Here is a 27,516-nt window from a genome sequence, read left to right on the forward strand (position 1 = left end):
ATCTAAAGAGCTCTAAAGGGAAGGGGGGGGGGCGTGGAATAAAAGCAGCTGGGGGAGTGGGTGTGTTTCTGGAGGGGAGTTCCCCCCCCCACCTCCAAGCCAGGGACTTTTATTTATTTATTTATTTATTGGGTTAAAAAAAAACAAACCAACGTGTCTTCCCGGAGCGAGGCGACTGTAGCGCAGAGCTCAGGCCGATGGGGGCGCGCCGCCCCCGGGGTGTGGGGTCTGCACCGGCCGGGCCTTCTCCCCTCGCCTGCTCCTTCTCCTCTCCTCTCCTCTCCTCCCCCCCCCCCCGCACCCCTCCCCCGCGCCCGCGGCGCTCCTTCCCCCCCGCCCCCCAGGCCGGGCTGTAACCCGAGCTTTTATTTCCTGGTGGCTCCTTTAAGAGGCAGAGCGCGGTGCTGGGAATTCACGTCAGTTTCGGGCCCGAAACTCTCCAGATCAATGAGCAGAGCGCTCTCTCGGTTCTGCCTTTCAGTTTCTCTCTTCCAGGAAGGAAAACAGGCGGGCGCGCGGGGGGCGAGCGCGGAGCGCGCGGCGGCGGCGGCGGCGGCGGCGGCGGGAGGGCGGGGGTGGGAGGAGAGAGCAGCGCGGGGCAGAGCGCGGCGCGGCCGCGGAGAGGGGAGGAGAGCCGAGCGCCGCGCAGGGCGGCGGGCGGGCGAGCGAGCGAGCGAGCGCCCGAGAGCGCGAGCGCGGCCGGCCCCTGCGCCCCGGCCCCCGGCGCCGCGCCCCGCAGCCCCCGCCGCCGCCGCCGCCGCCGCCGCCGCGCCCGGGCCCGGCTCCCACGCCCCCGCCGGCCGCGCCGCGCGCTCCGCCCCGCGCGCTCCCCCGCGCGCTCCCCCGCGGACCCCCGCGCCCGCCGCGATGCTGCAAGAAACTTCTTAAATGACCGCGTCCGGCCGGCCCCGGGGAGCGTCGCGGGCTTGGGGCGAGGAAAAAGGAAAGTGGAAAAAAACTGAGAACTTCCTGATCTCGCTCGCCGTGAGACATGTCTGAGACTCCGGCCCCGTGTAGCATTAAGGTAACGCGCGGCGCCGGGCCGGGGCGGGGGGCGGCGGCGGGGGGCAGCCGGGGGCGTGCGCCGTGCGGGGGGCTCCGGCCCAGGGGGGCTGCTGCTGGCCCGGCCGGCGGGGACGCCGGGGACGGAGATGCAGCCCGCGGCCGCCGCCGTACCCTTTGGTGTAACCTTGCTGCACCCCCCTCCTCCTCCTCCTCCTCCAACCAAGCCCCCTCTTGTGCTCCTCGGCCCCCCACCCACCCAGCCACCCGCGTTTGTTTTTGAACAAGGAAATGCCAGTTACCGTTGGTCAAAGAGGATCCCGAGTTGTCTCTGGAAACCCCCAAACACCCCCCGTAATTAGTACGCTTAAAAAAAAACCCAACAAAACCCAACCAACCCAGCGCCCTACTCCGGCTCCTACCATGTGACTCCAATGTAACTTTTGTTTTGGAGGGTGGTCGCCCTAAGTGGGGAGGGGTGTGTGTGGGGGGGGAGGTAGGGGAAAATTGTGCAGTCTGTCGTGGGGATGGAATTGATTCTTTATTAGAAGGACTCTCGGGTCTGATCAGGTTAGGATTTTTTTTTTTCCCTCCCTCCTTCTCTGCTGTAATCGCAAGCGTTGTCGGAGAGACAGTCCCGGTGTCAGCTTTTTTTTTTTTCCTTGGGCATTGCACAATGAATTTCTCTCTCTCTCTCTTTTTTTTTTTTTACCGTTTCAACCAAGGTGAGCCAAGTAGCTGAATGGTTATTGACTCTGGTGCCTAGGAAAGTCGCACAGTCCCCAAGTAGAAAACTCCCCTGGCCAGGGGGAAGAGGATTCATCTTAGTGACCAGGGCAAAATGACCTTCCCTGTTTGACAGAGCAGAGAGGAGAGAGAGCTCTGGGAGCTGAGAGCAACCCGGGTTTTCTGGCTGTGTTTTGAAGCTTAGTGAGTGCGGGCTGGTGGATGTTTGCAAACACAGAGCCTGGCTTCTGAGTTCTGTTGGTGCATGTATTTTTGTGTCTGTAAAGGTGGTTTGTTGCTTCTGAAAAAGTTGTTGTAAAGTTGGCCACCGGGAGGAGGCAGAATGATTCGTTCCTGGCGCCCAGTTATTTCCCGTTTATTTATTATGTGCTTTTATTCATTTCTCTGTTCTATCAGTAACCCGGGGAGGAAAAGCCAGCTGACTGGGAGAGCCGCTGAAGTTTATTTTGGGCTGGGGCCCTGTGTGTGTGTGTGTGTGTGTGTGTGTGTGTGTGTGTGTGTGTGTGTTCGTGTTCATGGAGTGTCCAAGGTAGAGAAACAATGAAGACATGACCCGGTTTCTCCTGCAGGGAATTTGACAAACCTTTTCTGTTTTACCACTGCTTTTCCCCTGGGGTCTGGGCAGAGGAAACAGCATTTTGTTATATTTGCTTACTAGGTTTTCATAATTGGGCTAGATCTAGCCTCTTCTCATCAGGGATGATTTTCCTGGGTTCGAGGTAGGGCTGAAGTGAACCTAAAAGTTGAGTCTCGTTTTTTTTTGTTTGTTTGTTTGGGGGCCACACCCAGCAGTGCTCAGCATGTAACTCCTGGCTCTGTCCTGGCTGTGCTCTGGGGACCATATGGGGCACTGGGATTGAACCTGGGTCAGCCATGTGCCAGGCAAACCCCGTACTCGCTGCACTGTCGCTTCGGCCCCACGTTTGGTTTTTTTTTTTCCCTTCTGTCTTACCGAAGTGCCCAGGGAAACTTGGGAGTTCTGTATTTCGTGTCCCTTTGGCCAGACCAGTGGGTATTGACAGAGGGGGGGTGTCAAAGAGTAAAGAACTTGGGGAGCCCTTCAGGTCTGTTAGAAACTTTCATTGCTGTGCCAAACTCTCCGGTACTGATCATGTCGTGACTTAATGAATCGATTTGACATTTCCTTACCCAAAGAGAGGTAACGAAATAAAATACAGCACAAAAAAATTCTCTTTTGCAGAATGACGACAGTCAGTTTGCTATCAGGAAAACAGGGAAGGGACAACGATAGGGTAGTGAGTTTAGCGTGTGAGCTGCAAAAAAAAAAAAAAGCGTAAAAATAGAAATAAAAAAAAAAGCCAAGCAAATGTTTATCTGTTGGCTCTTCTTATTGCCTCTTCCAAAGCGACTCAGCCGGCCCCCTCTCTTGCGGTGGGCTGTGTGGAATGTGGCCGGCAGGAGTGCTGTGGAGTGCCTTGTGTCTCTGAGACCAGTATCACAGCCTCTAACACACACACAACCTGCCAACCCCCTCCTGGACTGGCTGGCAGAGTTGGCCTGTCGTTCGCCCACCCCCTTACTGCTGGCCTCCTAATCTTCTTAGGTGCCTGTTTCATGCCTCGTGTCTCTCCTTTTCTATGTAATTGGGCCTCCCCCGCCTTATTTGGGCTTCTTTAGGCACCCCTCCTGGACCGACTCTCTGCTTAGCCCGAGAGGACCCCTTTGGGGCGGGTAGGGGGTGTGGATTTTCCCCTGCAGAGTTTGTTTAAGTCTCGGCTGCGTTCCAGTGCTGAGAGCCGGAGATCCAGAGCTGGGACTGTTCCAGGCCATCTGAAGAGGTGGTCGGAGCGTGTGCGGGGGCGCGGGGGGCTGTTCTGCAAGCCCCTGGGATGTGGCGGAGTGACTGCGGAATAAGCCGTGTTTGCTGGACACCTCCAAGCTAGTCCTTGGGTGCTTGGCGGAGTCCTGCTTGCTGCCCTGTGCCATGGGGAGTGAAGGTCTGAAGCTTTCGAGGCCAGGCGGCTGCAGGGCAGAGGCTCTGCATGGGGGGGGCCCGGCCGGGGACCCCCCGCCGAAACCCTCCTCACTCGCTCCCACTCCTCGCAGGCCGGGAATGTCTCAGCCCCAGTTGCGAGGGACCACGGAGGTGCCTGGGCAGAGAGACAGGGGCTGCTGGAGGGAGGGGCTGGGTTACTTCTTTATTTTGTTTTATTTTGGTTTTGTTTGAGGGGGGGTCACGCCCAGCGATGTTCAGGACTTGCTTCCTGGCTCTGCACTCAGGGGTCACTCCTGGTGGGCTTGGGGGACCCGAGGGGGTGCTGGGTTGACTGTGGGCACGGTGTGCCTCCTGCCTGCGGTGCCGTCTCCTTGGCCCCTGGGTTTGCTCCTGAGCCGTGGCTGTTCTCTGAAACAGCGGGGCAGGTGGTGACGGGACTTCCAAGGCGAAAGTTTCTCAGTTCCTGAGTGAGGACTGTCGGCCTGGTGCGGGTGGCCTGGTGCGGGACCCTGCTCCGAGGGGTTCACGCCAGGCCCAGGTTTTCCCAGAGAAGAGTGGCGGGCCCACCCGGCCCACTCAGGTCATTGCTGAGCCCCTCAGGGCCTAAGTGTTCTCTCTGTCTGTCTCTGTGTGTGTGTCTGTCTTTGTGTGTGTGTCTGCTCTGTGTGTGTCTGTCTGTCTCTGTATTTGTGTGTGTGTATTTGTCTCTGTGTTTGTGTATGTGTGTATGTCTGTGGTGTCTGTGTGTGTCTCTGTGTGTGTCTGACAGTCTCTGTGTATGTGTGTGTGTTAGTGTGTATCTGTTCTGTGTGTATGTGTGTGTCTCTCTGTGTGTATTTGTGTGTGTCTCTGTCTCTGTGTGTGTGTCTGCTCTGTGTCTGTCTGTCTCTGTATTTGTGTGTGTGTCTCTGTGTGTATGTGTGTATGCCTGTGTTAGTGTGTCTGCTCTGTGTGTGTGTCTGTGTGTCTGTCTCTGTTTGTATGTGTCTCTGTGTGTCTGCCAGTCTCTGTGTGTATGTGTGTGTCTGTTCTGTGTGTGTGTGTCTGTCTCTGTGCGTGTGTCTGTTCTGTGTGTGTCTGTCTGTGTGTATCTCTGTGTGTCTGTCTCCCTGTGTTTGTGTGTATCTGTCTGTGTTTGTGTGTGTGTGTGTCTGCTGTGTGTGTGTCTGTGTGTGTCTGTGTGTCTGTCTCTGTGTTTGTATGTGTCTCTGTGTGTGTCTGTCAGTCTGTGTGTGTGTTAGTGTGTGTTCTGTGTGTGTGTCTGTCTGTCTCTGTGTATCTGTGTTTGTGTGTGTGTCTCTCTGTGTGTGTCTGTCTGTCTCTCTGTGTTTGTGTGTATCTGTCTGTGTTTGTGTGTGTGTGTGTCTGCTCTGTGTGTTTGTGTGTGTGTCTGTCTTTCTGGCCTTTTTGGGGTTTTCAGTGTAAGGACAGGGTCACCTCGCTCTAGTAGCCCGTCCTCTGTAGGTGATCGTGGCAGCCTGGGCTGGTCACGGGAGGAAGGGAGAGACTGTCTTTTCCTTCACCTTCAGGTCACCTGTTCAGCTTTAAGTTCAGCCAAGTTGCGGCGGAAAGTGGTCACGGCCCCGGCGGGCACGGAGCACCTGGCCGTGTGGCCGCAGCCCCTGCCCGCCCCGCTCTGCTCTCTTCGCCAAATACAACCGCGTGGGATTTTGCTGCGTGCCGGGACGCTCTCGGGGTGTGCCCCTGCCGGACTCGGCTCCTTCGGTTTCGCGATGGTCATCTCTGTGTCCTCTCACTCCGCTGGGCACCTGCTTCTCAGCGACGCTTGCAGGGCGGAAGCAAGGCCTGGAACGAGGTCTCTGCCCGTGTGTTTCAGGGGGTCCTTAGCACCAGCTTAAATGGACTGGCCCGAGCGTCCAGCTGGCCACCTGGCTCTTTGTGGGCACGGGTGGCCCAGAGCCGACCAGTGGGAGGGTTTGGTTGGGCAAAGTATGATTACGAATGCGGTTGCTGTGCTTTTGCTATCCCGGGCATGGGTCTCGAGTCTCCTGCACACACAACACGTGTGTTGTTACCTTTGAGCCTTATTCTTTGAATACATTCCCCGCACCCCCACAAATAGCTTTGGGTCTAAACGGAGAAAGTAACCGAGTCCAGGAGACAAGAAGGCGCTTTGAGAGGGCTCGTGCCAGAAGTTGGGACTAGCGGGCTCCCGAGGCCCCCCCGGGTTCTCCGATCATCCAGGGAGCTTGGAAACACTCCGAGGTGGCCGGCCTCCGCCATGGCCCGGCCCCGGCACCTGAGTGTGTGGGAGCACTGGGGCTCAGGGGTCACCGCCGCTTGGGACCAGGCCGGCTTCCGGGTGCGCCCCTATAAAAGGCCAAGGAAATTCGATACAATAGGCTGTGCTCTCGCCGACACTTCCTTGCTTGGTCCATTTTAATCACCAGCCAGCTGGTCTGAGGGCACGGAGGTATGTGCCCAGGAAGCTGGTGAGGGGGCGCCCAGGGCGACAGGGAGCTGCGAGAAGAGGAAGTAGTTAAGGCTTGGGGGCGGGGGGGGGGCAGACAGGCAGGCTGTGTGTTGGACTCGAACCTGCCCCTCCCTTCAGTGTTTGTATTATTTTATTTTATTTATTTATTTTGCTTTTTGGGTCACACCCAGTGATGCACAGGGCTTACCCCTGGCCGTGCTCAGGGGACCATATGGGATGCTGGGAATCGAACCCGGGTCGGCCGTGTGCAAGGCAAACGCCCTACCAGCTGTGCTATTGCTCTAGCTCCACCCCTCAATGTTTTTAAATGAGGGAAGCAAGTGTGTTCCTCAGGTCTCCTCAGGTGGGCTGCTTCAGGGATTCCAAGCCTGCTACAACCCTCTGGCTTGGCCATAGAGCTCTGGAACTTTTTCACTTCACAACACTGAAACGCGGAAACTGTGTTCACTGATTTCCCCTCCCCAACCCCAGCTCACCCCCTTTCTCCTTCCCGTTTCTACGATTTTGACTGAGTTTATTCCAGAGGCTTCATGAGAGTGGAATCTATGCAGGTTGTGGTGATTTTTTTGTGTTGTTGTTGTTGGGCTGGTGTGCTCAGGGCCACACCTGGCTGTACTCGGGGCTTAACTCCTGGCTCTGTGCTCAGGGGTCCCCCCTGGTGGTACTGAAGGGATCATTTGCGTTGCCGGGGATCGGACCGGGGTCTGACTGGGGTTGGTGGCATGCAAGACAAAGCGCCTCCCTGTGCTCGCTCTCTCACCTCATTCGTTTCTGTTTTGCTCTTTACCTTTCAGTGGAAGCTACACTGCATGATTGCATGATGGAAGTTTCACGTGTATCGTTGCTCAGAGAGTATTTAAAAAAATTTTTTTTGTGGCTACCTTGGCAGTGCTCAAAGTCTTACTCCTGGCTCTGTGCTCGGGGGTCACTCTTGGTGGGGATCTGGTAACCCAGTGGGGTGCTGGGGAAGAACCAGGGTCTTGGCCAGAGTGGCCACATGCAAGGCAAGTGCCTCACCAACTGTTTTTGGCCACTTGCCTTTCCTTTTTCGAGGCTGTGTTCTATTCCACTGCGGGGTACGGGACCCCTTTTCTTTAACCCTGTCTTCTGTCAGTGGTCCTGTGTATCTCTTGCCTGTTGTGACTAAGATTTCCTCTGGTGGACACGGTTCTTCCAAATCACCTTTGGTGGGCTGCAGCCCCCCCCTTCTCTCTGGCGTAGGGGGCGGGGCCTTCTAGGGCCTCCGTCCTCTCTCAGCCAGGAGCAGCCAAGGTCACTGCTGCCCTGGGCAGCATCAGCTGGGACATGGGCAGCTGGGCCTGGAGGAGCCATGAAGTCCCGGGGAAAATCTCCCCTGATCTAGGCACCCGCAGAAGGCAGCATGGAACCCGATTCTCCAACTCTTGAGTTTGTTCACCCCGGGGAAGGTGGAGGCAGCCAGGGAGCTGTGGGAGTCAGCGGAAGGACGGGTGAATTTCCCCACAGCCTCTCACCCTGGCGCTTCGACGCCTCCACCCCGCTGAAGGGGGTTCAGTGTCAGCTGAGCCCCTCGCGTTGCTGGGCGGGGGGGCTCCCAGCGGCAGCTTTTCCTCCGTGAGTGCTGCTTCGAGGACGCCCTGGAGTTTGTCTTCCGAACAGAGCCCCTGGGTTTGTTACGGGATGCGAGGAAGCGACCAGCCCGTGTGCCGCTGGAGAGGGAGGAGTTGGGAGTTGACTCCGTTCCCACGCCGGGAAGGGGTCCCTGGCGTTGACCCCGTCCGCCTGCCAGGCCCAGCGTGTGAGACCCGGGGAGGCGGGGTTGGGATTTCTGAGCTTCCAGAAGCAGCCCTGGCGAGTGTTGCTTCCCGGGGCATCCCAGGACGGGCTGCTGCAGAGGCAGAGCGGCCCCGCGGCCTGTGGGTTAGAAACGAGAGTTTCTGTGGGCTGAAAACCGGTCCTTCAGCGTTGAGCTATCACCACAAATGCATGCTTTGCGCCCTTAATCTGCCTGGTGACCCTCTGTCCTTACGAGAGTGAAAACACACGGCCTTTGTGCTCCCGATCTGGAGTTCGTAGAGGCGGGCGGGCTGCCTGCGGGCGTTGGCAGGCCGGGGGAGGCAGACGGGGCAAGGCGTGCCCCTGCGTTGGCTCTGTGTGCCCTCCCCCTCCCCCCTCGACACGGGGCGTCTCTGACTTCCTCAGTTCTCGGGGCCAGGCTGAGCATCCCTCGTGCCTGCCCCTCCCCTTCTCCTCCTCTTCCTCGGCCGCCTCATCCCGACCGACTTGAGCACCGCTGCCTGCCGGTCCCTGAGCCCCTCCCCTCCGCCTGCTCTGGTTAGTCTTCACGACTCCCAGGGGTGCACGTCTGTTCCCCCCGTTTACCAACAAGAAGCCCGAAAGTGGGGATGCTAAGCAAGGCCCCCTCCCCTGCCACATGCGGCCGGGTCGGGCACTCCCCAGCCCCCCCCCCTTGTTCCCAGTTCGGCCGTGTGCGCGGGCACCAAGGGGAACGCAGCACCTGGAATTGTGCAGAGCTGCTGTTCCCAGCGCCTGAATGTCCTTCCTGCTCTGTTCCCTGAAGGGGGCGGAGGGGTCGGAGTCGCCTGGTGCCGGGGACGTCCCGCCTCACCCTGGCCAGCCCTTCTGGTTCTCGTAGCTGTCCCGGTGTTCTCCCGGCCGTGCTCCGTCCTGCAGGAGTTTGTGTCTTGGGCACTTCCTGTTCTTCTCAGAACCCTCTCCACCTCTCTGCTCCTCACCCTTTTTCTCTCTCTCTCTTTTTTTTGGGGGGGAGGGAGGGGTGCTGAGCACTCAGTGGTGCTCAGGGCTCTTCGTGCTCAGAGATTGTTCCGGGCTGAACCCCGGGGACTAGATGGTGCCAAGCCCGGGTCAGACGCGTGCAAGGTCAGCATCCTGTCTGCTGTGCTCTCTCCGGCCCCTTCCCTCTCTGCCGCTCTCTCTCTCTCTCTTCCTTGGCCGGGTGGAGGAAGGCCAAGGGTCCTCTCACCTGCCCGGACTCAGCCCTTGGCCCATCTTGTGTCTTCCCGCGGCTTTGTTTTCCTGGAAAGTGCTCCTGCAACCCACGAGCGCCTTCACCGTGCATTTGGTTCGCTTGGTACACAGCGTGGGTACCGCGTGAGCTCTAGGAGCCCATTTGCAGATCTCCTGCCACCCAGGATTCCCCCCCTCCCCCTTTTTCTCTCTCCTGCTGGCCTGTCCCCACCCGCCTGGTTCTGCGTGGGGAAACTTTCTCCTGCCTGGATTCTGAAAAGCTTCTGGGGAAGGGGCGGAGAGAGGGAAGGCAGCAGAGAGCGGCCAGGCCAGGCCAACCCGAGAGGGAGGAAGGGTGCAGAGTCCACGTTTCTCCCCAGGAAGAACTGTGTCCAGCGGCAGGGAAACTGCTTCCTGCCGTCACGACACTCGTGTAGACAAGCCAGAGTCAGAGTGAGCGATTCTGGCTGGGCAAGTATTTTCAGAGCATTCACAGATGTGGAGGGGAGTTGATGGAAAAGCCCACCGGAATTCGCAGAGCTGAGCTTCAGTTTTTCCGACTCAGACTTTTAACCCCCCCTCCTTTTTTTTTTTTTTTTAAATGCTACCCCCTGAACTGTGCTCAGGGCTTACTCCTGGATCTGTGCTCAGGGATCACTCTGGTGGGGCGTGGGGGACTATTTGGGGTGCGGAGATTGAGCCTGGGTTGGCATGTGCCCGCTAATTGTCGTACCTGCTGTACTGTGGCTCCGGCCCGAGTGTAATTTCCGAGGGTGACTGTGGCGTGAGCCGTGATGATGACATCTGTGTTCAGGGCGGAATTTAAGAAGTGAGTAAAGCACACGGCGTGACTTAGAAAGTTCCGTAACAGAAGTAGGTGCTGTGGGGCTGGAGTGATAGTACAGCAGCAAGGCACTTGCCTTGCACATGGCTGACTTGGGTTTGATCCCTGGCACCCTGTATGATCCCCCGAGCACTGCTAGGAGTGACCGCTGAGCATCTCGGGATGTGACCTAACCCCCATCTCCCCTCCACACACAAAAAGAAGTAGGTGAGGGGCTGGAGCAATAGCACAGTGGGTAGGGCGTTTGCCTTGCATGCAGCTGACCCGGGTTCGAATCCCAGCATCCCGTATGGTCCCCCGAGCACCGCCAGGAGTAATTCCTGAGTGCATGAGCCAGGAGTAACCCCTGTGCATCGCCAGGTGTGACCCAAAAAGCAAAAAAAAAAAAAAGAAGTAGGTGATGTAAAATGACTTTTTTTTTTTTCCCCTTTCTGGTTTTTGGGTCACTCTTGGCAGTGTCGAGGAGTCGCTTCTGGTGTTGTCCCAGGCATCGTATGTGGCGCTGACGCTTAAGTGGGGACGGTCGCACACAAGGCAGGCACCCCCGTGCTGTCTCGCTGCTTCCAGGAATAAGCTTTAAAAGGTGAAGATTGGGGATCAGAGCAGCAGCACAGCAGGGAGGGGGCCGCCCTTGCATGTGGCTGGCCTGGGTTCCATCTCCGGCACCTCGTATGGCCCCGCCGAGCCCACCAGGCGTGATCCCTGAGCACAGAGCCAGTAGTAGTAAGCCCTGAGCACCGCCAGGTGTGGCCCCCGAACTGAAAATAAATAAAAGGTTCAGTCGGTCAGGTGCACAGCTGTCTGTGAGAGACCCTGGCCAGCAAGCCCTGGGGAGAGTCCTGCGGTAAGCCTGCCCGCACACGGATGCTCCTTGGGGACCGTTTTCCCTGCGTCCACAGGAGTCGGGCGCTCATTTCCCAAAGGTGCTGAGAAGGACTCAGCGTCCTATTGTGGTGCTGGCCACAGACACTGCTCGTGACAGCAGCGTGGCCGTGGGGTCATTCCCGTCACCTCTGTTCAGACGGGCATTTGCATGTGATTCTGTCCCGTGTTGCCCGTGGGTTCTTGGCTGTAAGCTGGTTTCCGTAAGTGCCTCCCAGAGTGGGCCTGTGCGGTACTTCCTCTCCATCCCTTCTCCCCGGCGCAGGGGTGGGGGGAGGGGGGAGGGGGAGGGGTGATATTGGAGCAATGTGGGGGGGTCGAGAGGAGAAGGCTTGTAGCTCCTGGAGCAGTGGGGGTGGGCTTTGTGTCTGCTCACTTAAGCAAGGTCCATTTTCCAAGGGGGCCCCCCGAGTTGTGTTTTTTCTCCTTTTTTTTTCTGAAAAGAAGGTGGTTAGCCAGATCAGCCGGGGAACCGCTGTCTGGCGAGTGGTGCGCTGTCTGGCGAGTGGTGGCCTGCAGAGGACAGGTCCAGTCTTGCATCCTGCTGGGGGATGGGGGCGGGGGTGAGTGGGATCCTGTTTCCCAGGTTGGAATTCCTTCAAATCCATCCTGACCCTCTCAGCTCCTCTCCCGGGGCAGTGAGGAAGAGAGATGTGGGGGGGGGGGGGGGGGCTGGTGGGGTGGGGAGGCTGGTGCAGGGCCTCGCCCTGTAGTTATTTATTCATTTATTTAGTCTACCGAGGTGGAAGGGAACCATCCCCCTCCCCCCAATCCCCGGAGTCACGCCCCTGTGGCCGCAGGCTCCAGCACTGCTGGGGCCCTTCAGTGCCAGGGATTGAACAGGGGCTCGCCACATGCAAGGACCCCCTCGACTCTCTCTCTGACCTGCATACGGATTTTTTTTTTTCCTTTTAAGTCCCATCCCTCTCCCGGCCTGAGGGGGTGGAGCCCTGTGCTGCTCTGCCTCCTTCATGTGTCCGAGTGCACGGAGGTGGGGACGCGGGTGGGCTTGGCTTTCATGCACACACGGCAGATTCAAGTTGTGGCTGAATTGAGTCCACCGAGTGTCCCGATCGGATCCTGGCGCCCCACGCTGGCCGCTGCCCAGCACGCCTGCCGACGCCCCATTGAGTGTCCCGGGCCGGGCTCGCGCCCGAGCTCTGATGTGACGTGGATGGAATCGCAGCCATAGGAGCCACGAGCCCGGAGCCCCACTTGCATCTTACAGTGACTTATTCTTAGGAAAAGCAATGACGGCCCTGAGTAAGTGTCCAGGGATGAAAGAAGGTGGGTGGGGTGGCGCGGTAGGAATAGCCCCTCCAAAGGAAGGCCTGGAAGGAGCTGCACGGGGGCTCCCCCCAGCGCTATTATTCGGACCTATCCAGGGGTCCGCTTGTTTATGCAGATGCTCATTATTTGGGAGCAGAGCGGAATCCTGAAAGGGAGCGTCGTCTGTTCTTGGGACTGCCTTGGTGGCCTGACACAGTTCCGTGGTGTGTGTGTGTGTGTGTGTGTGTGTGTGTGTGTGTGTGTGTGTGTGTGCGCGCATTCCCAGTGTCCAGGGCCAGCAGGCGTGGGGATGCTCGGTGGATTCGAATCCAGAAGCAGTTGAAGAAGCCAGAGGGGTCAGTAGCTATGAGGGCCTGAGCTCTGGCTCCTGGATTGTCCTTGGTGTAAGGGTGGTGACCAGAGTGGGCCCGGTGGAGGGAGGGCACATGCACTGCCTCTTCCTCCCAGATCAGGAGGCCGCTGTGGGCCCCAGGGAGCGAGGTTCGCAGTGGGGAGAGACCAGGGGGCGTCCGCTCAGTTGTCTCCTGCCCCCCAAAACCGGTGGGTCATGATGGGGCAGGCTCACTACCGTTTTTCTTTTTTTTTTTTCATCTTGTTATTTCATAAAGTAGTTCACAATATTTGATTACGTTTAATATTCATTCAAGCATCAATTCTACCACCGTGACACCTTCCCACCACCATATTTCGGGTGTTTCCATCCAGAACCCCAGTCCCTGCCCCAAAGTGGAACTGAAATGATGTACTATTTCACTCTAAGGTTGGTTGCCTTCTACTTTGAATCCCATCGAATGTGGCGCGGTACTCTTGGTCCTTGGGTCCGGTGGTCCTGTGAAGTGTCGTGTGGCTGCATTTGCGGCTGTGCGGTCCAGGAAAAGGTTGACTCACGGGTGAGGCTCGACCCGAGCTTGCGGAGAGCGGCCGCGCGCGGGGTGGCCGTTGAGAACTGGAGCGTTTTGGCTGCCGGGGCTGGGACCTTTGGGGGTGGGGAGGGGTCTCACCCGTCCCCCTCTGGGGCACCCTGAGTGAATCAGCCTGGCGCCGGGGCTGCTGCCGTTGTTGGGAGCCTTCCCTGGGGAAGGGGGCGGGGAACCCCGGTTCCACTGACTTCCCAAAGCACCGAGGCCGCGTCTCGTGGCCTTCCCGGAAGAGCTGTAGCTGGAACTCAGCCCCGTAATTACAAAGCGCCCAGCCCCCACAGAGCCGCCTGCGTGTCCCCCAAGTGACTCCTGCTGCTTGCTCCTGAGTCAGAGTATGGGTTCAGGAGGTCGTGGGTCAGCAGGGAGACCAGGAAGAAAGGGGGAGGGCTCGGGTGGGCCCTCTGGGCACGGCAGTGGGGTTAAGTCCAGGCCAGGTGACAATTAGCAGGAGTCTCGTCCCCAGCCCTGTCATGAATAGTCGGTTCTGTGGCTAGCTCTGCACGGGGGCGGCTGGAGGCGGGGACCCAGAGGTAAGATGGGCTGGGCTAGGGGGGTGGGGGGGTCCCGAGACCCTGCCTGACTGCGGAGCTGGAGCAGGGAAGGAAGGGCCTGTCCACCCGAGTCTGTCTTCTCCTTATGGTACTTCCAGGCCTTTTTCCTCCCCCTCCCCCAAGGCTCCCCGCGTGGCGTCTGACGGAGCCAGGTGCTCCAGCCACAGAGAGCCCCGGGGCCCGGGGTGCCCAGCACAAAGGGAGAGCTGTCTCCTGGGCAGGAGAAATGGACACCAGGAGGGTTGGCACCCTGGTCCGTTCGGTGGCTGCTCTCTCCCCCTTTGCTCCGGAGAAGTGGGTGATTTTATTTTATTTATCTTTTTAAAATATGAAAAGATATTTTTATACTTTGGGTCACACCCGGCGATGCACAGGGTTACTCCTGGCTCATGCACTCAGGAATTACTCCTGGTGGTGCTGGGGAGACCATATGGGATGCTAGAATCGAACCTGGGTTGGCCACGTGCAAGGCAAACGCCCTACCCGCTGTGCTGTCACTCCAGCTCTGATTTTTTTTTTTTTTTTTTTTGGTGGGGGTGGATGAAAAGTCTCCCAGGCAGCGTGTTGGCGGCCTGGGATTGCTGTCCTGCCATTCTCTGCCACCTTGACCAGTGGGTCAAAGTGAGGGCTTGAGGTTGTAGTGCTGCTCAGGCCTGGAGGTGCTCTCCTGTGACCTGGAGGTGCTCCTGGGACCTGGGGGTGCTCCTGGGGCCTGGGGGTGCTCCTGGACCTGATATAGCTCTTGGGACCTGGCGGTGCTCCTGGGTCCTGGCGGTGTTCCCGTTTTGGGTGGTGCTGCCGGGCCTGGCTGTGCTGGGAATTACTGACCCAGGCCAGCCTGGTGGTGCCCACCCAGTGATGCTCAGGCCACGAGGTCCCAGGATCTTCCTAGTCGCACGCACAGGAAGGCACGTGCCTTAATCCCTTCCCGGCTTCCCCGCTGAGGCCGGGTGATGAGGGACCAAACAAGGAAGCGCTGGAGTGGGTTTGACCGGGAGCCCCGGGACCACACGCTGCTGAGCGGCCCTGACAGACAGTCGTGGCCTGGGGGGCTGGGTGTGGTCACAGGTCCCCGAGCGCCTGTGGAGCTAGTGCCCCGGGAATGGCCTTCGCACGGGGCTCTGCTGTCTGGGTAAGTCTCTTGCCCCCCGTCTTGGGGACCCGACTGAGCCGATGTGGCTGGTGACGTCTCAGGATCTCCTGGCAGGCTGCCAGCTCCTTGCCGCCCCGTCCTTGCCCCCGTCTGCCTTCTGACGCCGCCACCTCTGGGCGAGGTGGAAGCAGAGGCCGCAGGGGCTGGGAGGGCAGAGGGCTGCCCGAACCTTCCCTGGGGGGGCAGAGGAGCAGAGACTTGCCCTGAGCATGCATGGGCGGGGCGGGGAGGGCACCCCCGCCTCACCTGCTCCCTCATTCACTCGCATACTCACTCATTCTCTCCCTCACTTATTTGCTCACTCATTTGCTCATTCACTCGCTCACTCATTCGCTCGCTCACTGGTCAGCTGGCACAAGCCAGCGGGGGGTCAGGCCAGGTTCACGCTTGGAGAATGTTGGCGGCTCGGGAGAGTGCAGAGACGATCCCTCAAGTCCTTTTTTCTTTTCCTGGTCAGCAGGAGGGGATCGTGAAGGTAGTAAAGCTGGGAGGAGCGTCCTGGGGTCCAGTTAGGTCTCAGGCTGGGCACCTAGTGGCATCAGGGGGGGTCTGTACCTCCATGGCAAGACACTTACTCATGCCCCAGGGTTGCCCCAGCATCGGGGCAGAGCTAGACCCGGGACTTAGGCCTCTGTCCGCAGAAGATGGCTTTTCCCAGATGGCGTCTGCCTGCAGACATGTGTCGAGATGCCGAGTGATGCCTCTGTGTGTGTGTGTGTGTGTGTGTGTGTGTGTGTCCGTGGCCAGCCAGTGGGCCCTGCCAGCCCCAGAGGGGTGTCTGTGGCAGAGGTGTGGGTGGGTGAGTCTTCCTTCACACCCGGGTCCCGGGACACGGAGTTCGCAGCGCGTCTGGTTCTGATGCGGGCGCGTGGCCGGGAGCCCTGCTCGGTGGTTCCGGTTCCCCCGCCTGACGGGTGGACACCGACCGGCCGGCTCAGTTCCCCGGCAGATTGCGGGGAAGAACTGACTGTAGCGCTGCCCGTGGGCTGGCCGGCCTCTGCTGACACTTGGTCACTGCTGTCCCCTGTTCATAGGGTTCTCGTCTCTTACTCCTCTTGGCGGTGCTCTCCCTGCCCCGGGCACAGCGGGACAAGTGTCGGCGTGGCTGGCTGCCGAGGTGGGGGTTTCTCTTCTCTCTCTCTCTCTCTCTCTCTCTCTCTCTCTCTCTCTCTCTCTCCCTCTCTCTCTCCCTCTGCCTCTCCCTCTCCCTCTCCCTCTCCCTCTCTCTCTCTCTCCCCCATCGAGGCCCTCTCTGCGCGTGTGGGGCAGCCGTGTTAGACTCGGGGTGCGGAGGGGGGACTCCACTCTCCGCCCTTTGCTCACGGGGGGACATCAGTGGCCTCATCACGCGGGCGTGCGCTGGGCGATGGCTCCGCACCGCCAGGCCTCAGAGGAAGCTTTCTCGGGTCCCCCGAGGGCCGAGCTTTAAGCTCCCAGCGCTGAAGGGGCTTCATCGCTGTGTTTTGGGGGTGCGGAGGGGCACTGGCTTGAGTCCCGCCCAGGAGCCCCAGCCTCAACCAAGAAGCTTCACTTGCTCACACACTGGCTCACTCGCTCACTCACTCATTCACTCACTCATTCACTCACTCGCTCACTCATTCGCTCATTCACTCATTCGCTCATTTACTCACTCATTCGCTCCCTCATTTACTCCCTTGCTCACTCACTCGCTCACTCACTCATTCACTCCCTTACTCATTCACTCCCTCACTCATTCACTCACTCACTCACTCACTCACTCACTCACTCACTCACTCACTCATTCGCTTCTTCCCTCCCTCACTCACTTGCTCCCTCCCTCCCTCCCTCGCTCCCTCACTTATTCGCTCCCTCCCTCCCTCACTCACTCACTCATTCACTCACTCATTTGCTCATTCACTCACTCACTCGCTCCCTCACTCATTTGCTCACTCACTCATTTGCTCTCACTCACTCGTTCACTCACTCTCATTCATTTGCTCATTCACTCGCTCATTCATTCCTTCACTCATTTGCTCCCTCACTCACTCGCTCCCAAACCCATTGCTCTTGAGTCCTGTTGTCTCATCACCGCCTCGAGGGGAAAAGGGCTCCCATATCCTCCGTGTCCTTTCACCTGTCCCGAGGAGCTTGGCTTGGGCTTCTGTGCAGCTCCCAGGTGCACCCTGAGGTTCCTGGGGACCTCCGTTCCCTCTGGCAGTTTGTAGGGGGTGCGCCCGAGTGGGGTGACCTGCTGGGGAGGCCCCTGAGCTGCCAGGACAGGCTGCGGTCAGCCTCCCCCTGGCTGGGAAGCGAATACTCTGTGGAAGGGTTTGGGGGGCCCTGGGGACACCGGCAGTGTCTCCTTTTTCTATTTATTAAAATGCTGTGATTTACGGAGTTGTTAATTAGACAGTTGTTTCAGGCATTTAGCTTTCCAGCACCACCAGCGGGACCTTCCCTCCACCAACCCCAGCCTGCCCCTTAGGTACATAAACACATTTCCTTTCTATTGCTTATTCCAACAGTACTTTGAGAAATGGCAAATGGAATGGTCAGAAAATAGGTCAGTAAGAGCCAGCTTGTGACGACTGTGTGATTTTGACCTATGTCATCCTATTGACATCCTATTTCATTTTCCTATAAATGAAAACCATTTAATAAATAAAAATGCCTGTTCTCATTTCCATAGACGTGTCTTCAACTCTGGAATATAAGGTATACATTTTATTAAATTTTATTTGATATTTGGATCTTGTTAGGGTCATACTCATGCCTCACCTATCAGTAATAAAGCTTTTCCAAATAATTCTGTGCTAATAAATTTTGGAGTTTCCATAAAATAGGCAAGGCCTACATATGTAATTTTTTTCCTCTGCCCTTTGTATAAACACTGTGGTTTGCAAAGTTGTTCATGATGATTTGCTACAGGTATTCAGTCTTCCAACACTAATCCTACCACCATTGCACCTTCCCACCACCGTTGTCCCCAGTTTTCCCAAACTGGTGGTGTCTCTGTGTCCAGAGAGACGCCACAAGCAACATCAGTCTGGTCTCTGGTCAACTAGTTAGCTGTGGTCACATTGGTCCTGTGCTCTGTCATGTCCCTTCAAACCACAGTTTCCAAGAATCCAGGGGCAGCACGGAGGAGCACTGGGTGCGGATGTCAGTACTGGGTGCAGCTGACATCTGAGGACTGGATTTTGGAAGGGCCATAAATAGATTATTACCCAGCACCTTGGGGGTGTTAGCAGGTGGGGTGTGAAAGTGTCTCCCCTGATCTGGTCCATCAAGGTGATGCCCCCATAGTGCAGCTTCAGAGTAGTTGGCCTGGAGAGAGAGAGAGAGAGAGAGAGAGAGAGAGAGAGAGAGTGAGTGTGTGTGTGGTGCGTGATGGTGATCTTTTGGAACGTTCTCTCCTGTGTTAGCCGCCTCTCCAAGCCGGGGTGTGTGTGTGTGTGTGTGTGTGTGTGTGTGTGTGTGTGGCACATGATGGTGAGTGGCCTGAAGAGATCTGTGTGTGTGTGTGTGTGTGTGTGGCACATGATGGTGAGTGGCCTGAAGAGATGTGTGTGTGTGTGTGTGTGTGTGTGTGTGTGTGTGTGTGTGTGTGTGTGTGTGTGTGTGTGGTGTGTTGGTGATCTTTTGGAACGTTCTCTCCTGTGTTAGCCGCCTCTCCATGCCGGGCTCTCTTCTGCTTTGTTGCTTGAAGCTGAGCTGAATGACGAGGCATCTGGTCAGCCACAGGCTCCGGCCCAACCGGACTTCAAAAAGCTCTGGCGTGTCGGTGATGCTGGCCTGAGTAGGTCGAGGCTGTTGCACGGCGTTGGGCCTCGAGCGCAGAGATCAAGGGGCGGCCACCTCGGACCCAGGTTCCTGAGTTCCTCGAAGCCGGGTGCCTCGGCCTCGTCTGATCTCACCGCGGTTCTTTTCCCATTGGCCTGTGCCTGTTTCTGCTCCGTGAGGGAGACCCCTCTCTGGGGACTCGAGTGTCACACGTTGGCCATGTAGCTGCTGTTGTCTCAGGAAACCAGGCGTCTCTCTGCTAATCCCCAGAGTGTGTCCCCCCCGCTGGCCCGGGAAAGCCCCTGTTGTTATTGTTTTTTTTTTTTTTTCTTTTTGGGTCACACCTGGCGATGCACAGGGGTTACTCCTGGCTCTGCACTCAGGAATTACCCCTGGCGGTGCTCAGGGGACCATATGGGATGCTGGGATTCGAACCCGGGTCGGCCGAATGCAAGGCAAATGCCCTACCCTCTGTGCTATTGCTCCAGCCCTTTTTTTTTTTTTTTTTTTTGCTTTTTGGGTCACACCTGGTGACACACAGGGGTCACTCCTGGCTCTGCACTCAGGCTCCTGGTGGTGCTCAGGAGACAATATGGGATGCTGGGAATCGAACCCGGGTTGGCCGCGTGCAAGGCCAACACCCTACCCGCTGTGCTATTGCTCCAGCCCCTGTTATTATTGTTTTAATTTACTCTATGCCCCACGCAGGTTAGATTCTGCCAGGAGGGGCTGGTGAACAGGAGAGATGCCGACTTTTCTGGGTTGGGGGGCGGGGGCGGTTTCTGTGGAAAGAGTCTCTCTAACCCTCTAAGGACAGAGCGGAACAGGATTGTCGTGGGTGCGAGTGGCTGGGGACGAGAGCCAGGAGAAGGCCAGTAAGGGTAAGTTCTGCCAAGTCACCGCTGTCAGTTTTCAGAGGCTGGCTGAAGGGCGCGTGCCCTGCAGGGTGCAGGCGAGCAAGGAATGACCCTTCTCTGGGCCCCGCCCGTCGCGGGCGGGCTCAGGCCACGGGATCCCTGGCCTGGCTGATGTTGTGTCTTTCCCAGCCCCCCGACTGCCTTTCTTCCCTCTCCTGACCACCCCTCTCTTCCTTTGGGGCCCGGAGACCTCGTCCCGCCACCTCCCCACGCCCCTCCAACCAGAATCGGGCTTTGTGAATGTAAAGTTGGTGGCGCCAGTCCCTTTCTGGCACCTGTGCTTCTGGATGGGACCCAAGTCTTCCTCGGGGCAGGCCAGGCCCTTTTCAGGCTTGCTTTTCTAGAATCATCTTTCCCCTCCACACCAGGCTGCCTCTGGTACCTTCATCCCAGTCCCAGACCACCTGATGAACTCCTGCACCCGCATTTTATTGGTTCCCTGGTCCTTTGGCTTCTTTTATTTATTTATTTATTTTTTTTACTTTTTCACGTTGGGCCCCACACCCGGCGATGCTCAGGGCTTTCTCCTGGCCCTGCACTCAGGAATCACTCCTAGCAGGGCTCCCAGCAGGGCTTGGGATGCGGGGGATTGAACCTGGGTTGGCCCCGGGCGAGGCTAAATGCACTGACCCGCTGTGCTGTTGCTCCCGCCCCATCCCGGATGCCTTTTCTGGACGTCCTGAGCACTGCCGGGGAAGCATCGTTCCCTGGCATCTCTTCCCCCCGATACAAAGGGATGACGGGGAAGAAGGTGAGGGGAGAGGGTCTCAGACTCGGACCCAGAGCCCGGGCTTCCCGGGCTGTCCCGAACTCAGGCAGAGCCACCAGGCCTCTCTGACCGTGCCCCAGACCGTCACCCACGTGGAGGGGCCGTGCTTCCCCACCCTCCCGGCCTTGGTGTCACCTGGGCTGCAGGTGACTCTGTCCCCAGGCCTCTCTCGTCCTCGCCAAGGCTCCAGGGTCCTGGAGGGGCACTTTGGGGAGGGTGGAGTTCAGCCCCCTCAGGACCCTTGGCCGTGTGCTCTGGGGGTGCTGCTGAGGCATGAGGGGGGCCTAGGATGCCCTCCGGGGAGACTCCACTTCCTCTTCTCTTCTGCACGCAGCGGGCTGCTCTCACGGCTTCCCCGTCGCCGCTGACCCTCCCCCGGTGGATGTGGCCCCGTTGCTGACCCGTCCTCCACTACCTGTCTCTCCCTCCTGGCCACTTCCGTCCCGTCCGCTTCCTGGCTCTCCCTTCCGCCACTTCCTGTCTCTCCCTTCCGCTGTTCCCATTCAGTCCACTTCCTCCCTCTCCCTCGGGCCTGCCCAGGCCTGGTGGCGAGCTGAGCCCCCCGGTGCCAGGAGCTGGGCCCCCTGGCTTCCTGCTCCTGACTCTACTCAGAGGCCGCCGCAGAGCTCTGCACGGAATTCCAGGCCTGGAGTCGGGCTCAGGGGTCTCTGCCGTGGCTCTCCCTGGGAGCGGCTGCAGAACTCCCAGCCCGGAGGCAGCCTCACCCTCCCCTCCGGTCCAGAGCCATGGGAAGGCGGAGAAGGGTGGGACGGGAGGTGCCTCTCCCTGCCTCGCACAGTTCGGAGTGGCCTGCATGCCCAACCCCTGAAAAAGAAAGAAAGAATAAAACAACAACACAGTCACAAACTTTGTCCCCCCGATCCCTGACTCAGGGCCTCGGGTCTGATAAAGAGCGTCTCTGTTTCCCCAACGGCGTGGCCAGGCCGGGACACGGGCCGCTGCTCTGCTTCCTCAGCTGACTCTGATTGTCGCGGGAGATGAGCGAGGCTGGGTGAGGGGGAGCCTAGAGGGACGCCCAGGACCGCCGACCCCCGGGCCTCTGGCGAGGGGATCGCCGCGTGAGCTAGGGGCCCCGCCAGCCCCCCGCGGCTCTGCTCAGAACCCGCTTCCCTTTCCCAGGGCTGGGCCCTGCGCTTTCCTTTCTTCCGGAGGGCCGTGGCGGGACACCTAAGCCCTGCTTCAGGGCACGGCCCTGGCGGGCTGAGAGCAGGAGGAACTTTCCCCTGTGGGATCAGGTTGCACAAGACCTGCCCGCCAGGTGCGCTCCTGTTAGACAAACACACTGGCCATCTGCAGCAGGATGTCGGCCCTGGTGGCCTCTGTGGGCCTGTGTGGCCGGATTCCTTGGCAAGCCGGGTACTGGGAGATGCAGGGCAGCTGGTGTGTGTGTGTGTGTGTGTGTGTGTGTGTGTGTGTGTGTGTGTGTGTGTGTGTCCTCTTTGGGCCCATGCCGGTGTATTGGAGATGCAGGGCAGCCTGTGTGTGTGTGTGTGTGTGTGTGTGTGTGTGTGTGTGTGTGTGTGTCCTCTTTGGGCCCATGCCGGTGTATTGGAGATGCAGGGCAGCCTCTGTGTGTGTGTGTGTGTGTGTGTGTGTGTGTGTGTGTGTGTCCTCTTTGGGCCCATGCCGGTGTATTGGAGATGCAGGGCAGCCTCTGTGTGTGTGTGTGGGCGGGGGGTGGGGGGTGCCTCTTTGCGCCCTTGGCTCCTTGGCAAGCCGGGTACTGGGAGATGCAGGAGAGCCAGGTGTGTGTGTGTGTGTGTGTGTGTGTGTGTGTGTGGTGCCTCTTTGCGCCCTTGGCTCCTTGGCAAGCCGGGTACTGGGAGATGCAGGAGAGCCAGGTGTGTGTGTGTGTGGGGGGGGGGGGTCTTCTGTGCACAGCCTTCCCGAAGGGCTGCTGTGACACTAAGGCCCGAGGGCCCACCCAGCCGTGCTCAGCCTGCAGAGGTCTGAGTCGGTGGCCTCGGGCACACACACTTTCAGAGTCTCCTGCAAACTCCCTTCTCCTCCCCTCTTGCTTTCACCCCGGGCGGAGAGCTCAGCCCCACGCGCACCTACTCCGCCCCCCGCCCCCCCCCCCCCCAGCACCCTGCTCCTGCTCCTGCTCCTGCTCCCAGGAGGCTGCTCCACACCAGGCCCACCCAAGCCTTGGCCAGCGAGCTCCTGTTGTGAGCGACTTCAAAGTCGGATCCGAAGGAGAGGGGGTGGGGAGTGTGGACTTTCGCTTTTCTTTCTTTCCCCTCCCCCTTCAAAGCCCTGGCCTGCAGCCTCTTGTGCAAGAGGATAATTACCAGCGATTCCCAGGCCGGCCGCGCTATCTCCCGCCGCGCAGTGTTTCCTTCTGTCTCTATTATTAGCTCGGCCTCTCCCGTCCCTTCCCGCCTCCCCGGCTCCTTCTCCCCCTCTCCCCCAGCCCTGCTTTTCCCTTCGCCGCTAAAGTTAGGCGGTGGCACTCGGGCTGCCCGTCGGTGGTCTGTCCAGGACCTGCCTTGTCTGGGCCGGGATAAAAGGAGTCCCTCCCCCGAGTCCCCGCGCCTGCCTTCCTTGGCCCCTGCGAGACGTGCTGTCCCCACGGGCCGGGCCGCCCCGAGAGGGCTCTAGCACGGGGGCTCGGGGCTCGCAGGCCCCCCTCCCCTCCGTCTCCTCTCGCCCTTCTCTCTGCTTTTTTGGGTGAATTTGGCCCTGCTCATGGTCCACCCCCAGATTGCCGTTTTCGTTGCAAAGTGAATTCCTCTCGGCGTGTTCAGTTTGTGGTTTCCCCCCCCCGCCCCCCCCCCCTTAAGTTATCTCCTTCTTGGGCTCTGTTGCTGTCCAGTCAGAGATGACGTTAGTTTTTACGGTGCTAGTGAGTGAGTCTCTGGTACTTGGGTCAAGACAGCCCTTCAGACACGGGTGAAGAAAAGTAGTTTTAGTGGCCGGAGCGGTAGTACAGCCAGGAGTGATTCCCGAGTGTAGAGTCAAGAGTAACCCCTGAGCATTGCTGGGTGTGACCCAAAAGCTAAATAAGTAAATAAATAAAATAAATAAATAAATAAATATTTTGTAAAAGGTAGATTTGGGGCAACTGTTTGTTTGTTTGTTTGTTTTTTTAGTTTTTATTCTTTATTTTTTTTAAATGAAGACACTGATTTACACAGCTGTCTATCGTAGAATTGTATCAGGACGACGGTGTTGCAACACCAATACACCAATCTTGGGGCAGCTTTTTTGGGGCTGATCATTCCCAGTTGATAATAAGTGCGGATGAGGTAGTTCATGTGGTTCTTGTTTGGTGGTTTGGGGCCACCCCTGGCGATGCTTGGAGATTGGTCTTGTCACAGCGCTGTGAGTGTGTGTGAGGTGGCATCACGGGGACCATGAGGTGTCGGGGTTCGGGACTCAGGGCTCCTGCATGAAAGCATGAGCTTCAGACACCCGAACCCTGTCCCCATTTATGGTTCTTCATGGAGTGAAGGCTTGAAAGCTCCTCTTCTCTCTCCTTCATGTGCGTGCCAGCCAGTTGGGGGGAAGGACTCTAGTTTCAATGGGAGCTTTCTCTAAGTTAGAAAATATAATATTTTCTTTTTGGATCACACCCGGCGATGCACAGGGGTTACTCCTGGCTCTGCACTCAGGAATTACCCCTGGCGGTGCTCAGGGGACCATATGGGATGCCAGGAATCGAACCCGGGTTGGCTGAGTGCAAGGCAAACGCCCTACCCGCTGTGCTATTACTCCAGCCCCTAAGTTAGGATATTTATTTAATCTCAGCACTCAGATTAAATAATTTAAATAAATAAATAAATAAAATAGATGAAAACTCTGGAGGTTAAGAGCTTTAATGCTTATGATAGTCTACGGGGCATGCCAGAATTTGCGTTTAATGGTGGAATTTGTCAAATGTGCCATCCTAAAGTAGTGACAGTTTTTTGAAAAAATTAAATCACTGTGAGACATACAGTTACCAAGTTGTTCATGATCATGTTTTGGTCCTACAATGTTCCAACAGCCGTCTCTTCACCACATTCCCCACCGACGGTGTCCCCAGTTTCCCTCCCACCACCCCCAAGCCTCAGTCTCCCTCTGTGGCAGGCACTTTTCTTCTCTCTCTCTGTCTCTTTGTCTCTCTGTCTCTGGCTCTGTCTCTCTCTCTCTGTCTTTCTCTGTCTCTGTCTCTCTCCCTCTCTCCTTTTCCTTCTGGGCAGTATGGTTTGCAGTACAGGTGCTGAAAGGTTATCCTGTCTATCCCCTTCCCTCCTTTCAACACTCAGTTGTGTCCAGAGTGACCATTTCCAACTATCATCCTCGTAGTGGTCCCTTCTGTATCCTCACCACCCTCTCCCCCCGCGCTGGTGGCAAGCTAGGGAAACTGTTTTTGATGACTGAGTCCTCCCTGTTCAGACATTTTTTGGTGTAGTCATATTTCTTGGCTCTTTACTACTGCTCATGTGTAAGATTTTTGTTCTGTATAAGGATGGTTTTTCATCATGTTTATGGCATACGCTGTGTGCTGGGAAGAGAGGGAATTAGTTGAGGGGATTCTGCTTGAATTGTAGCCACCAGAGGACAAGGTCACTGCAGTGTTTAAGAATTTTAATTTTAATTTATTTCTTTTGGTTTTTTTTTGGCCATAACTGGCAATACTTGTGGACCCCTCAGGGTGTGGCTCTGAGTTTGGGGGTGGGGGGCGGGGTCCAGCCTGTGGTGCTGGGGATTGACTCTAGGGTTCCCACATACAAAGAATTTGCTCCTACAAAGAATTTGTGGGGCTGGAGTGATAGCACAGTGGGGAGGGCGTTTGCCTTGCACGTGACCGACCCGGGTTTGATTCCCAGCATCCCATATGGTCCCATGAGCACCGCCAGGGGTGATTCCTGAGTGCAGAGCAAGGAGTAACCCCTAAGCATCACCAGTGTGACCCAAAAAGCAAAAAAAAAAAAAAAAAAAAAGAATTTGCTCCAGCCCCTTGAGCCATCTTCCTGGCCCCGCAGGATCATTTCAGAAATGAAAGCAGGAAAATCAGCATTAAAAAAAAAAAAATAGTGGGGGAGAGATGTAGGGGAGGAGGTTTATAGGATCAGTTTTACGACTAAGCCAGACACACACTCTGATTCCCTCTCTGGTGCACGAGGTGTTTTAATACGTTTGGGTGAGTAGCTGCAACTTTATTCTGCCTAAAGCGTGACGCTTGCCTAAGTCTGACACTTGGGAACTTGCTTTGTAGGGTTTTCAAAGCATTCTTGCAGATTTGAATCACTGATAATAAAAGAGTACCACCACTAGGAGGTTCGTGTGTGCTCTTTGGGAGAAGCAGGGACTGGAGACAGTTCTCACTTTTCCTTGTCTGATGTGAATGACTCAAGTCTCCAAGGTGTTGGGTGATCTCCCTTGGTAGGCCCCCACCTCCCCTGCACTACTCCCCCCTCCCCCGCCCCCTGCAGAAAGAAAAAACAACTCTAAAAAACAAAAGCCAACCCCAAAACTGCTTGTCAGTGACCCTGAAAGGGGGAGAATAGAAAACTTCAATTTTCCTTTTATTATTATTATTTTTTTGCTTTTTGGGTCACGCCTGGCGATGCAAGGGGTTACTTCTGGCTTTGCACTCAGGAATTATCCCTGGCGGTGCTCGGGGGACCATATGGGATGCTGGGAATCGAACCTGGGTTGGCCGCGTGCAAGGCAAACGCCCTACCTGCTGTGCTATTGCTCCAGCCCCCATCAATTTTCCTTTTAAACGTCAGTTCCATCCATCCTCTGTCACGTTTCTGAACCACGGGGACTGGGAGAGTTTGATAGTAGAAACGGGGGAGGGCTCTGACTGCGTCCCGGGTCGGGTGAGAGTCTGCGTGTGGCCTGGTTTCTTTGATTTCTTTCTGCCCACTGGGTTCTGTCCAGTGGTCTGGGTCAGCTGTCACCGGCCAATTCCCATATCTGTGTTGCTGAGTTCCGGGGGCCGGAAGACTGCCTGTCCGTGCCTCGGGTGCAGATGTGACCTCTGGGGCTGCCGTTCGAGGGGTTTCCGATGATCTTTCCCACCAGAACCCAGACTTCCGGACTCTGGCCAGCTTCATGGTTTTTTTGCTTTTTTTGGGTCACACCTGGCGATGCACAGGGGTTACTCCTGGCTCAGGATCTCCTCCTGGCGGTGCTCGGGGGACCATATGGGATGCTGGGAATCGAACCCGGGTCAGCTGTATGCAAGGCAAGCGTCCTACCCGCTGTGCTGTTGCTCCAGCCCTCACTCCCTAGGTTTTGAACCCAGGAATTGGGTTCACTTCAAGTTCTTTTCAAAACCACAGATCAGCTCAGATCCAATCACTCTGTAAGTAGCAGGGGGGTGGATCGTAAGACAGAATCTAAAAAGCAGGTGAATGGAGCAAAACTATCTAAGTCCTGTTGGGGCGCGGTTTTTTGGGGGGCTGGGGGGGGTCTTGTAAACTCCCAAGACTTTTGCTTGAATGCTTCTCATTTGGGCTTAGTTTATTAGGATTATTACTTCATTTAGAGATCGAAGCAGGTAGGACGGTACAGAACCCACCCCCCACCCTCTCCCCCACTGCCACCCACTTAGGTTTTTCTAGACTCGTCCCGAGGCCTGGGGCTGGTTCCAGGCTCCTGACCATTCCGTTTCCTTCTGCCGGTGGTAGTGCAGCCCCGAGGTTTGGGTATCCCAGAGCCCTTTGACCCACAGGAAGCAACTAAGGCCCAGCCCAGGTGGAATCTCCTCCACGATCCCACTCAGCAGCGAACGCCCTCCCCCCCCCCCCCGCGCGCCCATGGATGAACATGCGTTTCTCGGCTGAACCCGGAGCATTCCATCCTGCAGACAGACTCTCTCTGCTCGCACTTGGATTGTTCACGGGCAGATGGCAGGCAATTGAAACTGAGCGGCAAGCTGGCAGAAGGAAAAATAAAACCACAGATATCTGTACACGAAGGTGATCGACGCTCCTGCCAAACCCCCCCTCCTAACTTCGTTAACGCGGCAGTGGAGCAATTACGTTACAAGGGAACTCAGACTCATATGGCTAATCCAATTGTCCTCCGTTAATGGGGTGAAACGGAGCTGGCGTAGCCCACCCAGCGCCCATTGCCGAGTCAGGAGGAGCCAGAGGAGAGCGGGAGGGGTTCCACGTCAAGCCCTTGCGATGTTGGGGGACTGCCACCTTCTTAACACTGACCCCCAGCACCCACTAACCGTTGGCTCTCCCGGGCAAGATGTGGCTGATAGAGTGGAGGGCAAGCAAGGCATCCTGGGGGCGGGGGAGGGGGGGAAGGAGGGGTGCTCAGCCCTGGCTCCTGGGGCGGGGAGGGGTGG

The 27,516-nt window shown here is 57.4% G+C and overlaps 1 protein-coding gene across 1 annotated transcript in view; it reads left to right on the top strand.

The window, feature by feature from the left end:
- Window positions 1–832: 832 nt before the first annotated feature.
- Window positions 833–27,516, top strand: part of ETV6 (ETS variant transcription factor 6) — a 231,539-nt gene continuing 204,855 nt past the window's right edge. The window contains exon 1 of the mRNA XM_055118260.1: window positions 833–1,024. Coding sequence (XP_054974235.1) covers window positions 992–1,024 — 33 coding nt within the window. The 5' untranslated portion in view covers window positions 833–991. The remainder of the gene's footprint in view (window positions 1,025–27,516) is intronic.

This window comes from Sorex araneus, chromosome 10 (assembly GCF_027595985.1).
Source record: "Sorex araneus isolate mSorAra2 chromosome 10, mSorAra2.pri, whole genome shotgun sequence".
Lineage (NCBI taxonomy): Eukaryota > Metazoa > Chordata > Mammalia > Eulipotyphla > Soricidae > Sorex > Sorex araneus.